The sequence below is a fragment of the Primulina huaijiensis genome, chromosome 2 (genome assembly GCF_012295235.1).
Source record: "Primulina huaijiensis isolate GDHJ02 chromosome 2, ASM1229523v2, whole genome shotgun sequence".
Taxonomy (NCBI): Eukaryota; Viridiplantae; Streptophyta; class Magnoliopsida; order Lamiales; family Gesneriaceae; genus Primulina; species Primulina huaijiensis.
The window spans coordinates 24,866,086-24,879,690 of NC_133307.1; the positions used below are offsets into that span (position 1 = coordinate 24,866,086).

At 36.9% G+C, this 13,605-nt stretch overlaps 3 protein-coding genes and 1 long non-coding RNA gene across 5 annotated transcripts in view; 1 reads left to right on the forward strand and 3 right to left on the reverse strand.

Annotated features, from left to right (window-relative positions):
• Positions 1–477, reverse strand: part of LOC140957817 (uncharacterized) — a 3,922-nt gene extending 3,445 nt beyond the window's left edge. The window contains exon 1 of the mRNA XM_073415209.1: positions 16–477. Within this exon, the coding sequence (XP_073271310.1) occupies positions 16–477 (462 nt within the window). The remainder of the gene's footprint in view (positions 1–15) is intronic.
• Positions 478–5,040: 4,563 nt separating this feature from the next.
• LOC140970880 (protein RMD5 homolog) lies at positions 5,041–8,024 on the forward strand. Of its 2 annotated transcripts, none has more exons than XM_073432838.1 (2): positions 5,041–5,153; positions 6,567–8,024. In XM_073432838.1, exon 2 carries the CDS (start codon positions 6,619–6,621, stop codon positions 7,777–7,779), a length of 1,161 nt encoding a protein of 386 aa, XP_073288939.1. In that variant the 5' UTR covers positions 5,041–5,153; positions 6,567–6,618; the 3' UTR covers positions 7,780–8,024. The 2 variants fall into 2 exon arrangements, with proteins under 2 accessions (XP_073288939.1, XP_073288938.1); XM_073432837.1 differs by having other exon boundaries at positions 5,060–5,220.
• Positions 5,272–6,333, reverse strand: LOC140970881 (uncharacterized). Its single transcript, XR_012174201.1, has 2 exons — positions 6,193–6,333; positions 5,272–5,872 (listed from the first exon to the last, which is right to left on the reverse strand). It is a non-coding gene; the product is annotated as an uncharacterized lncRNA (long non-coding RNA).
• A 2,562-nt stretch (positions 8,025–10,586) lies between the features above and the next one.
• LOC140970882 (E3 ubiquitin-protein ligase WAVH1-like) lies at positions 10,587–13,090 on the reverse strand. The gene is made up of 2 exons (XM_073432839.1): positions 12,493–13,090; positions 10,587–12,337 (listed from the first exon to the last, which is right to left on the reverse strand). Exons 1-2 carry the CDS (start codon positions 12,853–12,855, stop codon positions 10,643–10,645), a joined length of 2,058 nt encoding a protein of 685 aa, XP_073288940.1. The 5' UTR covers positions 12,856–13,090; the 3' UTR covers positions 10,587–10,642.
• Between the last annotated feature and the right edge of the window lie 515 nt (positions 13,091–13,605).

Consider the following 13,605-nt stretch of genomic DNA (forward strand, 5'->3'; position numbering starts at 1 on the left):
TTTCCTTTCGTCTACCTCCTTGGATAGCCTTTGGTTATTTTCAGATAATTGCATGATTACATTCCAGGATTCTTCAATTTTCTTCTTATCCCTCATCCGTGCTTGACGGGCTTCAGACAGTTCTATGGTGCGTCTATCCAATTCCTCTTTAGCTTGCTTAGCTTGACCCATCGTTATTTGTAATGACTCTCGCAGTTCGCAGTTATGTTCCTTGACGAGCTCGAACATTTCAAAGACCTCATCGATCCTCTTTTCCGCTGCCATCAACTTGGTAGTCAGATTCTCCACTTGTTGCCTCCTCTCAAGATTATTAGCTCTCAGCCTCCTGATAGTCCTGTCCTGGTTGCCTAGGGCCAATTCCTTTAGATGTATAGCAGCCTGAGCGCGCGTGCGATGCTGGTGGTAGTCCAACTGAATAGTCTCCCTATGAGTAATCGGGGCTACCTTCTTACGGGCAGTGACACGCATGCGAGCCATTTCCTGGAAACAATAAAAAGGAAATGCTCATAATATCATATATATGATAGAATAAAAATATCAAGGTCATATAGAGTCAAGTATATAAAAATAATTAAAATTTTCGAAAATTTCCAAAAATGGAAAGTTTTGAGATAGACATAGGGATTCGAAACATATGTTGAGAGGATTCCAGAACAGTTGACGGAATCGAATTCGGAGTTTTCTACGAAAAGTTATAGGGGTTACGAAACTTTCCTAAAACGGCAAAAACGACGTTTCGGAAGCCTAAACGAAGGAATTTCGCGATTTTGACCCCTGCCTCACGATTTTAGGGTGGTGACTATCGATCGTTGGGCCGTTTCGGAGGGAATAGCATCGGCCTCGAGTGAAAATTCCACAGAAAATTTTTTCGTTTTTTTTTTTTTTCGAAAATCGATTCTTCCACTCGGATTATGAACCTGGCGGCTCTGATACCACTTAAATGTCACGCCCCGAAACCGGGGTTGGTCGACATCGGCGTTGTTCATCAATCACACAATCGAAAAACAACCAGCCTCGTAGCACAGTGTAAACCGAAACCAGTTTATTTCATAAATTCGCAAAGTTTGGACATTGTCTTTACAACTGAAAAATAAATAAATGCGGAAACGTTTTACATGAAAATTAAACTTCTAAAATTCGAAAATAATGAGAACATGGCCAAGACTAATCTCGAGATCACCATCCCCAGAATTGTTCCGACTCTTCTTCCTCAACATGTTCTTCTGATTTATCTGGGGAGGGGAGAGTAAGGGGTGAGTATTTTGGGAAATACTCAGCAAGTGGGGGCCGTTCGAGTACACAACAACATGCACATATATTTTCGAAATACACACACACGCACACCATGCATATTTGACTCATACCACATTCGTATCCTTGACCTGACACTGAGATTCCTCTACTTTCAATGGTTTACTGAATTCAGTCCCTAATTTTTATTCCTCTAAGGGGGCGAGGCCGAATCGGTTATATCCCCACCGTATGAGGGTCATATCATAGTTGGGATTCCCTCCCATATCAAGTTGAATCCTCACAGTGTCAACATAAAACCCATGCAGATATCATAACCAGAAGGGGGTAGAAGAAGAATTGTACTCGACCGAAATTTCAAAAAACGAAAATGCATACACCGAAATTACACATTTAAAACAAGCCCACTTACCTGATCTTTGATGAGAAAAAAACGTGAATAGAAAGGAATCTTGCACTGGAATTTCGAACCCTAGCTTCGGGTTTGGACTGCAGCAGCGCTTCGCTTCTTCGCACACGGAGAGAGCAAGCTCTCGAAAATCCTAAGAAAACTAGGAGAGGAACTCGAAAATTTGGAGTAGAAAATGGTGTGAATTTTCGAGTTATAGGCCCTCCTATTTATAGGGGTTGGCTGCTATCTCGATCGAGTTTATCCGCGCGTTTGAATTTGAATCAAATCTTCATCTAGAATCGTGATCTAATCTAAATCTTTATCCCTGGTCCTAGATAATAATTTCGAAATTTGGATATCCTCCTTGGATGAATTTCGAAATTATGCCTTGTCCAGGCTGCAACAATTTCGACTTTTGTGTCTAATTCTCAATATTCGGTAGACTTTTTATTCCCCAATAATTATATTTCTTAAATCCCAATTATTTCCCTACCTAAATTCGAAATTTAGTGGTATTTTTCCAAGATAAGATTTTGATATTTTTCTTTTTAAAAATCATGGTAGTTAAACTGTTAAATTTTTCTCAAGCCTGTATTTTATATCGTGTAGACTTCCCTGTAGTGAACGATTTTCGAAAATCCATAATAAATTATCCAATAATTTCGAAAATTCTATGGTATATTCTTCAAGATTTTGGAATCCAAGATTGAGTCATCTTCTTGCTTAAATCTTTATCCAGGTATATCAAATCTTAGGTCTATGTCCGGTGTATAACTCAAATTTTGAAAAAAAATATACACGATATTATTATCCACTCAACCTTTGAAAAATCTTGCAAATATTACATCTTAAAATGAGATAAATCCTGGTATCCAAAAATATACTATCCTGATTACAATATCTAGGATTTTACAGTAGGTGTTCAGCAAGTCAACTTGTGTTTTTATTGACTCTAATGTAAAACTAATTTTTATAATATTTTACGATTTTATCCAATTATAACATTATGATTTTATCTGTATACTCATGCAAGGTGCATAAGTAAAATCCTTGAATATACAATAGGCTCCATGATGTCTGTCTCTCAACGTAATACCATGAAACTAATTAAGAAGTGTATCGTATATTTTAAACAGATTTCTAGTTGAATCAGTCCCCTAACATAAGGATAAATGTCGCTTGAACTTGAGACTAACATATGTGATGTAAACGTCATATTTCATTAGTACGGACATGAAGATGTTCATTCATATAGATAAATGATCATATAATGATGCACTGAATAACCCTCCCTCGAACTGTCCAAATGGTTCTCACTTATCGAGTGGAATAGTATGCGATTATGGTTGTACACCATTAGTTATTTGACCCAAGACAATGTAGGGGCTCTACATACTGACATGCATTTTGATCTGTATCCCGACTCCATTAAGAGTCATCAGGTGACGAGGTTGTGTGTAGTTTCGAAATACGTAGGAGCGAATGCATTGTAGTAAGGAATTCACCGCTTATCTACGGGTGAAGATATCCTACGTGATCTGATAAGTTGATAGTACAATGATTCTTTGGCTAAAGAAAGAAATGTGCTTTAGGAAAATCAAGAGTCTTGGTGAGACAAGGATTTGGAATTGTGATAGGATCATGAATCGCACTCTATAAATATACCATGAGGGACATAAAACATACCCCCGAGTTTTTGCACCTAAAATTCACCAAATTCTCTACCCCACTTCCACATCAAAATCTCGGTCACCTTGAAGAAATTTGGTGAAAATTTCGGCCAATTATGATGTCCCTTGCCGCTGCACCGACTCCAAATTTTGAAAATTCGGACAATCCAATCTCAACGCACAAATCGTTTGGCTTCTCTAGTGCGATCTAAGCGAGGAACACGGTCTCTTATCATGGACCAGATTTGACGATCAAGAGGAGGAAGCTCCGTTCGTAGGGATATACAAGAATGATTATCTTTGCTAACTCTAGATTGGTTTGGTGTCTAACGTTATATATATGAAAGTATAAAAACTAAACACTATATGAATGTTAAATAAACATAGGACGCACAAGGACAATTTCGAATGTCGAAACAAAAAATTAAAGACTTTCGTTGGGTGCGAAAAAACGATTCCCCAACAATTTTCGTACATGGATACAGTATTGTACAATAAAAGATACGGAATCGTTATTTTCATGTGATATTGCATTTAGTAACGGAGTCAATTGGTGGTGGGTGGGTGCGACCGTCTTTACTCAATTTTATTGATTAGAGGTCTAAAAATAATTATATTTTTTTTACACTTTTTTCTTTAATATTTACTCTTATCTCTCTTCTTTCAACTTTTATTTTCTAGCTCTGTCGTTGATTGCGATATGTACATCATTCACAGCAATAGCAGACATACATTTTTCTGTACAACACAATTGAATGTATCTCTTGAATCGAAAAGGAAGATACGAAATAAGTGGGAAGTTATAATAAATAAAATTAAAGTGGGGAATGGGGCATGAGAATGAGATAGGGGGAGTCGAAATGGGTTGGTGGAAAAGGGATGGCTGAGATTTGTCCGATTTGGGGGAGGGCCGTTCTGGTGCGGTTATTGCCTTCAAACAATAAATGGGGAATTATTGGCTTTAATTTGGAAAGCCTATCTCCCAATTTCCAAGCTTCGTGGAGGCTACTTCACTTAATTGTATGTACTTATTTATATTTATGAGCGGCTCTCTATGCTATCTATACAAACTCAATATCAAATGGGATTGCTTTTTCAACATTTGTATTAGACGTTGAATTTGAATTTATATTTCTTCCTCTAATACTGCCCTATAATCTACATTGTTATTAAAATTCACATCATTTTATTTATATGTTTAGATTCAATGTTTTTTTTCACCAATTACGATGATGCACACAAATTGAAGAATAAAAAGGTCGTCACTTGTAGAAAAACAGAACATATAATATCAAATTGTGCAATAAAACTGCTCGAAAATTTATAATTCTTCGTATTTTATCCTAATCATAGCTTGCGGCCCAGCCCAATTCAATCGGTGGGAGCAGAAAAGAAGAACGTGAGATAAAATCGTGCCCCAACCAAAAAAAAACATCTTAACTATCGTGTTTCATATTTTAAATATTAATTTATCTAGTCAATTTTATTAAAAATTACTAACGCAATCTCATAATAAAAATATAATACAAATTTAATAAACTGCGATTTTTACAAAAAAAAAAAAAAAATGATAAGCTGGACGCCTTATATTACATGTGTCATTATGGGAGTCTTTTGGGCCATATTTTTCTGGAAATGGGCCTGACCTGCTTTGGTGAGGGACCAATTCATTGGACGATCAAATATAGGGGTAGAAATGCCAATAAAGAGACATTTTCCAATTTGAATGCGAAATCCGAAAAAGAATCTCCTCTCACCATTTAATTATTACCAAACATATTTCCCTAACTGCCCCTCCATTAAAAATCTTCGCAAGTGTCTCCGCACGCTTCTGCATTCCGGTGAGATTACTCCTCCTATCGGCTTCGCAATTTGCGAAATTTCTTCAATTATTTGCATCATTTTTAAGTAATTAATCTTTCGATCTGTACAATTTTTTTTGTCTATTTCACTAATTTATTTTTATTGATTGTGCTTTTTTTGGTTGGTTAATTTAAATTGATGATTCGTCGTAGCTTAGTCTTCAATGGCATGTGTTGAATAATTGATTTTTTTTTTTTATGATTTGAGTTCATTTACGATTATCATAAGCTCTGAAATTTAACCCACTGTTTACTATAATATTACTAAAAAATAGCTATTTATGATTCTCCGTTGGGTTTATGTTGGATAATCTTTGCTCATTTGTTGCTTTACTTTCTACATCGTTGATGTTTTTGCATCGAATCTATCTGAGCGTAGGCTCAGAATGTTTGATGAACTAGACGAGGTTGCCCCGATGACGTTGAATCATTTTTTTTATGGAGAATTATCCCTTTTAGATGACCCAGTCTTTTTTCTTCCAATTAGTTCTACATTTGGTAAGCGCGATTTGAGCTCATTATGTATGATTTCCCCAAAAGCAAGTCTATTGTTTATTGAAAATGTTCCTATTTAGACTAGCGAATATGTAAGTCCCTTTGTATAGATAGACGTCTTTGAAAATGCCAAATTCAAGTTAAAGTTCTGAATTGCAAACTAAAGGCTTATTTTCGAGCTATGTAATAATTATACTCTGGGACTGTCCCCTTTTCAAAACTCACTAGTATTTATGATCACGGAGTAAGAGAATTTGTGTGACATTTAGTAATTAGTATGTTGTAGCATGTTGTTGATCTAACTAATTTAAAGAAGACACGATTGCTGTTATGTGGTGGGTGTCTAAATTTGGAATGACGCCATTTGAATGCCTTATCGCTTTTTCAAACCCAAGCTTGTCAATTTCAGTACCTTTCTAAGAGAAGTAATATTCATTCTTGACTGAGAACATGAGCGAACATTTACTTTTCCTAAAGTTAACAGTTGATGTTAGATAGTTGAATTTTCCAAATCTCCATCCACCTGTATCACTCCTTGTATGAATAATGAAGTTTCCTGAAACTAGATGCTCAGAAACTAAACACGAGTTAGGAATTTTATGTTCGTAGTGTTTGATGATCATGACATGTAGTGGCTTACTCTTAGGTTCCTGTGGCATTTCCCTTCAATAAGATGATTAATATTTGTGGTGTAGTCACTGGCCAACGCTTCACAATTCAAACGAGCTGCGATGTTGTTTTGTCATTTGCACATTTTCAGTACTTCTATTTATCCTGTTTGGTGTCACCTTCTCCTCCCATCTCCAGGCAATCCAGGAGGCAATCTTCATGTTTTGTTGTTGTCAATATTTCCACGACTTCTTTTGTTATCTGCCAATTCATCCGTTTTTCTTGTAGGTGTCAATCAAATTTAAAGCATCGGTTACTCTTAGTACTTAAATCCTCAGAAATGGAATTGAATCCCATAAAAGATGCTTTTGATCGTGTTACGAAGAAACAGAAACTGTCATTGTCAAAATCTCAAGAAATAATTGAACAGATCGGACAAGAAATAGAACATGCTTTATCTAGAATACAATCAGCTCAGGATTCTACAACTCCAACTGACCATAAGTCAGTCCTCGATGAATTAAAAACGAGGTTAAAGGAAAGAGGTTCACTCAGCCATTTGGAAGGTACACAAAAAGAACTGAACATTGCTTTGAGCAAGTATCCCAAGCTTCTTGAGAAGTCCTTCAATCCTGACATCTCAAAGGCTTATCGTCATGTTGATTTTGATTTCCACACTGTTAATCAAATTATCGCCAGCCACTTCTATCAGGAGGGCCAATTTGTTATTGGTGATTTATTCGTAAATGAGTCAAAGGAACCCGATGCTGCTGCGAAGAAATCTCCTTTTCTAGAAATGTATCAATTACTGGAGGCCATGAAATATCGGAATCTGGAGCCTGCTCTGAAATGGGCGACAAATAATCACGAGCTCCTTCAACAAAATGGATCTGATATAGAATTTAAACTTTATCGCCTTCAGTTCGTGGAAATCTTGCAGAAAAGGGGCAGAGATGAGGCTTTAAAGTATGCTAGAGCCTCTTTGACCCCTTTCGCATCCAATCATATGGCTGAAATCCAAAAGCTCATGGCTTGTTTATTGTGGGCTGAAAGGCTCGATTCATCACCGTACGCTGAACTACTTTCCTCCATACACTGGGGAAAACTAGCCGAGGAAATCACAGAACAGTTTTGTCATCTCATGGGACTATCAAATGAGAGTCCATTGGGAGTGACAATTGCAGCTGGTGCTCAGGGGCTGCCTACCCTTCTGAAGCTTATGAACGTGATGACCGGCAAGAAGCAGGAATGGCAGTCTATGAAACAGTTACCGGTACCTCTTGATTTGGATAGAGAGTTTCAATATCATTCGATATTCGTATGCCCAGTGAGTCGAGATCAAGCAAGTGAAGAGAATCCTCCTATGCTGTTGTCATGTGGACATGTACTATGCAAACAATCTATCACCAAGTTGTCGAAAAATAACAGCACAAGGCCGTTTAAATGTCCTTATTGCCCCGCCGAAGTCGAAGCAGGTCAGTGTAGGCAGTTGCATCTCTGACAATGTTAAATAGCGTGTAATGATTGTTCAAGATGCTTAATTTGCTTATTTACACGATCTTCCAAACTCATGCTCATTACATATAAAAAACAAACATGTTTGCTTCTCGGATGAACTATATTCACTTAATTATGAACTTAGTGTTATTCAGAGTAGGTTTATCATGATTATATTTCTGCTTAGTTGTTGTGCAACTTAATGATGGTCTATCGTTTGATGACCTTTATTCAAATCTTAATTCCAAACTTCTTGGTGTTATTTGCTGTTATCTTTCTTTGTGATTATCATGTGTTTTGAATTTGAATCTCATCGATTTTCTTTACTTAAATCATGCTTAATAGCTGTATTCCTTTATGTTTGTGGCACACTCATTTAATTTCAATCTATTATTTGTATTTCTTTCCACTTACTCATGGTGTGATCAAAGCGGTAAAGCCATCCACAACAATAGCTTTGGTCTCTTTCTTTACCATTTTACTAGCAACTTTACCAAATAAATTTGCTAATTACTTCAACGCCGACTAAATTTTTTGCAAGAATTTCCCAACATTTACAATTCGAATAAATCGTTGATTATGGGATGACCGCAAGGATGTGTCCATGAAATGTAGAACTTTTATTATTATTTAAATTGAATGATGCGTTCTAAGATAGGCATGTATCATAAAATTGAGGAAGCCGGGGTGAGGCGAGTTGAATTAGTGTGATATAGCAGTGTGTTTTGGGGAACTATACGAGTTTTTTTTTTATATATATAAAAATTATGCATGAATTTTTTGGGTACAAAAGAGATAAAGAGACGTCAGTATTTTTAGTATTCAACCAAGATATCATATAAGATGACATAGACACGCTTAAAATGAAACTTGGTACGACAAAACTGTAGGCTTGAGGCATCCAGTTAGAAACTGATCATCTAATTCAAAAATCTAATTCTAATGTATCCACCATTGACCCATAATATATTCTACTTTTTTAGCCTTATTCTTTATCTAAGACATATTAAAATTGGAAATAAATTTGGTTCTTCACCAACTCCCACTCTCCCTCCTTATAGCTTTTGAGGTGCGTAATTTCAGGAATCCACAAAAAAAAANAAAATTTAACTTTTGAAAATCGTGCGAGTAAGCATGATAATTGAATATATATATATAAATACGTAATAGGTATTTATCTTCACATGTCATATATATAATATACAATTCAAATATTTGTTGGCTACATCTAAGTTTTGGACCCGTTCCCTAGACCACTAAGATAAAAAGAAAAATACTCTAGTATATTATGACAGATCATGATTCGACTATATATATTTATTTACTAATCAAAGAATTACACTTATAAAAAAATAGAGAAAGATACCTAATACCACATTGCATATACCGATCCCCAACAATGTGATCATGATAATAAATAAATAGGTACAATTGTGGATTTTTTGGTGGAAGATGAAGTCAATGAGAAGTGAGATTTTGTTTAGAAGTGACGAGTGTACAATTGGAGGCAGTAGTCGGTGAAAAAATGTCTCTCGTAATTTCCAAATCAAGGCCCCTATATTCCGTAAGAAAAAGGGTCCCTCATTCAAACAAACGTCTTGTCCTTAATCCTTATGAGTATAGGCCCGATTTCCTGTTGTCACCATCATCTTGTAATTGAAGTGAAAAAGGGTAATTTTGTCAAAGCCTTGTTAACTATCGGTTCAGTTCGATCCATTTTTTTCAAACATTTATTATTTGTTAATAAATATTTTAAAATTTTACAAATAGTAAATAAAAAATGGAGTACACTTATGTAATTATAACTAAATAGTATAACTATGTAAGTTATCTATATATTCTCTTTTAATGCAGATAAATCTTTAGTTTGCTTACATTTATGAGGACATTGTTCAATAATTCACCCGTCATATTGATAGTTTTGAAAAAGCTAAAATCGTAATCCACAATCTAAGTTCGGTTACGGTCATTGCTCTGGCCAAACTCATTGACCAGGCTAACCTGCTCATTGACCATGATCTTGATTCGACCCCATCCCAAACCATGACGAGGTTAACTTGTTTATTGTGTTTGAAATAGTGATTTTGGGTGTATGATGTCGTCATATTAGAATTCGAATACCATTTTAAAAAAAATAAATAAAAATTCATTCGATGTGTTCTTTTTACCTTTTGCTTTAAAAAATAGTTAACGCGAACAATAGGAAACTATTGGAAGAATTGTTGAGTTCTACACATTATCATGGTATTGCTCTAAGTGTGTTGACAACAATCTACATTTTATATTTGAGTTTTTTTTTTCTATGGATCTCATACGCGAAAATGAATAAGGACCAATGATACAAGATGATGATAATACCTTAGGTTGCATTTGAACTGAATGATGCGAGAAAATCCATATCTCAAATTTATTATATCTATTTTTTTCAAAATTGGAATTACGCTTTTTAAATATCTTGTATTCTTAAAAAATATTTAAATTTTTTTGTTTCAATTTCAATTACTCTCCTACCTAATAATTTGAAATTCCCTTATACATACAAATTCCTAAATTCAAACACAACATTAGCATCTCATTAATTAGATACAAACAACACTAGGAAAAATTAGATGAATAATAATTTAATAAAAAACAGAGAAAAATAAATACAAAAAGCTGAAGAGCCCGCATCGCCACCCCCTACCCCTCCACACTCACTGCTTCCATCAATCATACTCTCTGGGGGTATTATATGAAGAAAGCGCCAAATGGTCTACCACCACTCGCGTCTTACTATTGCCACACCACTACGGCACAACTTGTTTCCTACTCTATTATTTCATAAATATATATTTAATTTAATTTATACATGCAATGTTTCGAAAGAACTAAAATCTCGCATTTTCAAATCCATGTAAGTCGCTAACTCTATTTAGCGATTTCTTCATGATTGCTAATTTGGCTAGCCGTTCCGCAGTTCTCCAGGCGGAAGTGGGCGTAAGCGGCTCAGCTTCCCTTTCGTGGCTGTGGTTAAGGTTGTTCCTTCTTTGCAGCGCCTGATCCTGTCTCCTCCAACTCAAATCCGCCAGCTCAGATTCCAACCCGCGAACAAATTCCTCACCCGAACCCGATTGTAGAATGAGAGCCCGGGCTGAAGCTAACATGTGGTAAGCTCCGGCAATGTCGTTCCTATCGGTCATTCTCCTACTCTCGGCTAAGGCGCGAGTGGTGACAAAGAGGCATCTCAGACGTTGCGATTCGCGACTGGATGAGGACCCGATCACGCGTGGACACGGGATTAGGATTGCTCCTTCCTTGTCGTGTATCATCAGCTCTTGAGTTGACGGGTCTTTGTACTGGCATCGGACGGACAGTCGCCGGTGGGCCACGGTGGCCCCTACGGCGAATGGAGATTGGACTTTCAATTCGATCAACACTTCTCTCTCTTCGTTGGAACACAAGTCACCCATTATACACCAGCTTGGCCCGGATCCGATAAAAATGGGTTGACCTCCTTGTGAGGAGTAAATCGCCGAGACCTCGCTGGGAGCCGAATCGGGCGTGAAACCCAGCTGAAATTTTAAATCTTGGATGACGATGCTTAGTGAATTTGTGATACATTTTGCGAGAATTTCATCTGGCAGCTCATTAATACTCACGCTTAGGTTCACGGAATGTAGTGGGATTTCTGAGAATAGTGTGTGTGACACGGCGGAGCCACCACGGTGGCCGTCGGAAAATAGCATGATGGCAGCGGCCGGGTTTTTCTCCCGACGGTCCTCCATGACTTTTGCAGCCTTTTTAAGCGAATCCATAGCGCTCGTAGCGCTGTCGTCCAAGGGGATGATGGCGTCGATTATTCGACGCGCAGACTTCTTTCCGGCGGTTGTCATTCTCCGTAGAGGCAATAAACGCTTTGAAGTTGAGGAGAATGCGACGATTGAGAAGCGGTCTGCGGCTGTGAGGGAAGAAACCACCGTTCTCATTGCTTTCTTCATCAAATGAATCTTTTCTAAATTCATACTCCTGCCAACATTCACCACGGTCACCAAATCAATAGGAGCTCTGCAGGCGTGCTTCGTACTAGTCTCCGGAGCTCTGATTTTCAAAACAACTGCATAAGTTTCACTGCTTTTACCAACAGACACCACGGCCGTTTCGGACAGCAGACCAAACTCCACTTTCTGCATTTTCACTTCCTTCAAAACCACATTATTCGCAGCGAAAAAACCTGGGAAGTCGTCATTTATATCCTCGTATTCATCGGATTCGGGTATCGGGTTGAATCTTGCACCAGATGTTGGAGATGACAATGGCTCGTCATCGTTGTAGACCTTCAAGATTGGTTTTTTTACATCTCTCTTCTGTTCAAAATCTTGGGCGCGATTTTGAGTTGGGGAGGGAGTTGATGGCGAGAGATGAATTTCCTTCCACGTGGAATTGCAAACCGGGCATGTAAGCGAACACTGCTTCCTTACTTGGGCGGCGATGCACGGGAAATGGAAGCTGTGGCGGCACTCTGCCGTGAATATGGCGGTTCCCTGCCCCGTCTTCAGTGCCTCCAAGCAAATTTCGCACCTACTCTGCAAAAAGTACAATGACAAGAAAACATAAAAAAAACAGAATCATTACTAAATTATGAGGAGCTAAAATGTGCAAACAACTAAAGAAAGATTCTTCAACTTTAAAATCTCTTATCATGAATAATATATAAATAATTCAATAAAAAATTATCTACCTTAGATAGTCGGAGGCTTGATTTGAGCAGAGAAAAAGTGTTGGGGGAGCGAGGAGAAGAAGGTGTGGAACGAGTGAAGAATCTTGGAGCAATTCTCGTTTTGCAACGGAGTTTCGGACTTTGCGGAGCAGAACTCGTCTGAACTGCAGCATTCGGCCGTGCCGAAGATGTATTCACGGTGGTTCGACACCGGAGAGTGGGGCTAAACACAGGCTGAGACTGCATCCGAGGGGTCGAAGGATTCGAGAAGAACCCACCAAATCTTGAGCCAATGGTCGGACTTGGATTGGTTTCAGATTTCTCTTTGATTTCTCTATCTTTTGGAATCGAGGTGCAAAATGCTCTTCTCCATCCCAAAACCATTGTGTCAATTTACCAAAAGGAGTAAAGGTTTCGACTTCTTGAAATCTTGTAGTATTTTCACAATCTAATACCTCTGATTTGAACTGGGATTTTGGATTTTTTGTTGGAAAAGTCTAGGAAGAAGACGATGGAGGAGAGCTAAAAGTGGATTTGGTAACAGAGAAGACAAAGGGGAAGAGTGAAGAAGAAACAGAGACCTAACAGAGATAAAAACAAAAAGAAAAACAAATCCACTCTTTTATTTATTTATTGTTGAAAAATTAATTAAAAATGTGAAAAATATTTGTGTTGAAAATGTGAATGTTGAATGTTGAAAATTAGGTAAAATTAGGTGTTGAATATTGAAAATTAGTGTGTGATGATGTAGGTAATGATGTATTTTATTTTTGGATTATTTGTAAAAAATTTCTATAAATAGATCTCTCATTTGTGAAGAAAATCACAATTGAGTTGAGAGGAAAATATTATAAAGTGTGTAGTGTGATAATTTTGAGAGTTTGAGATTTCTACTTTTTATCGTAAATTTTTACTTTTTCACAACACGTTATCAGCACGATGCTCTAAAAGTCCTCCATATTTTTCCAAGCTCCAAAACAGAAGAAAAAAGTAACAAAAGTAATAATATTTATTTTATTGTTTATTTATTTATTGTTTATATATTGACTATATAAGATAATGTTATTATAAATAATAAAAATAAATTTTTCAAAAAACTTGTTATAAATCCTGGGAGGATGTTAAGACGACATC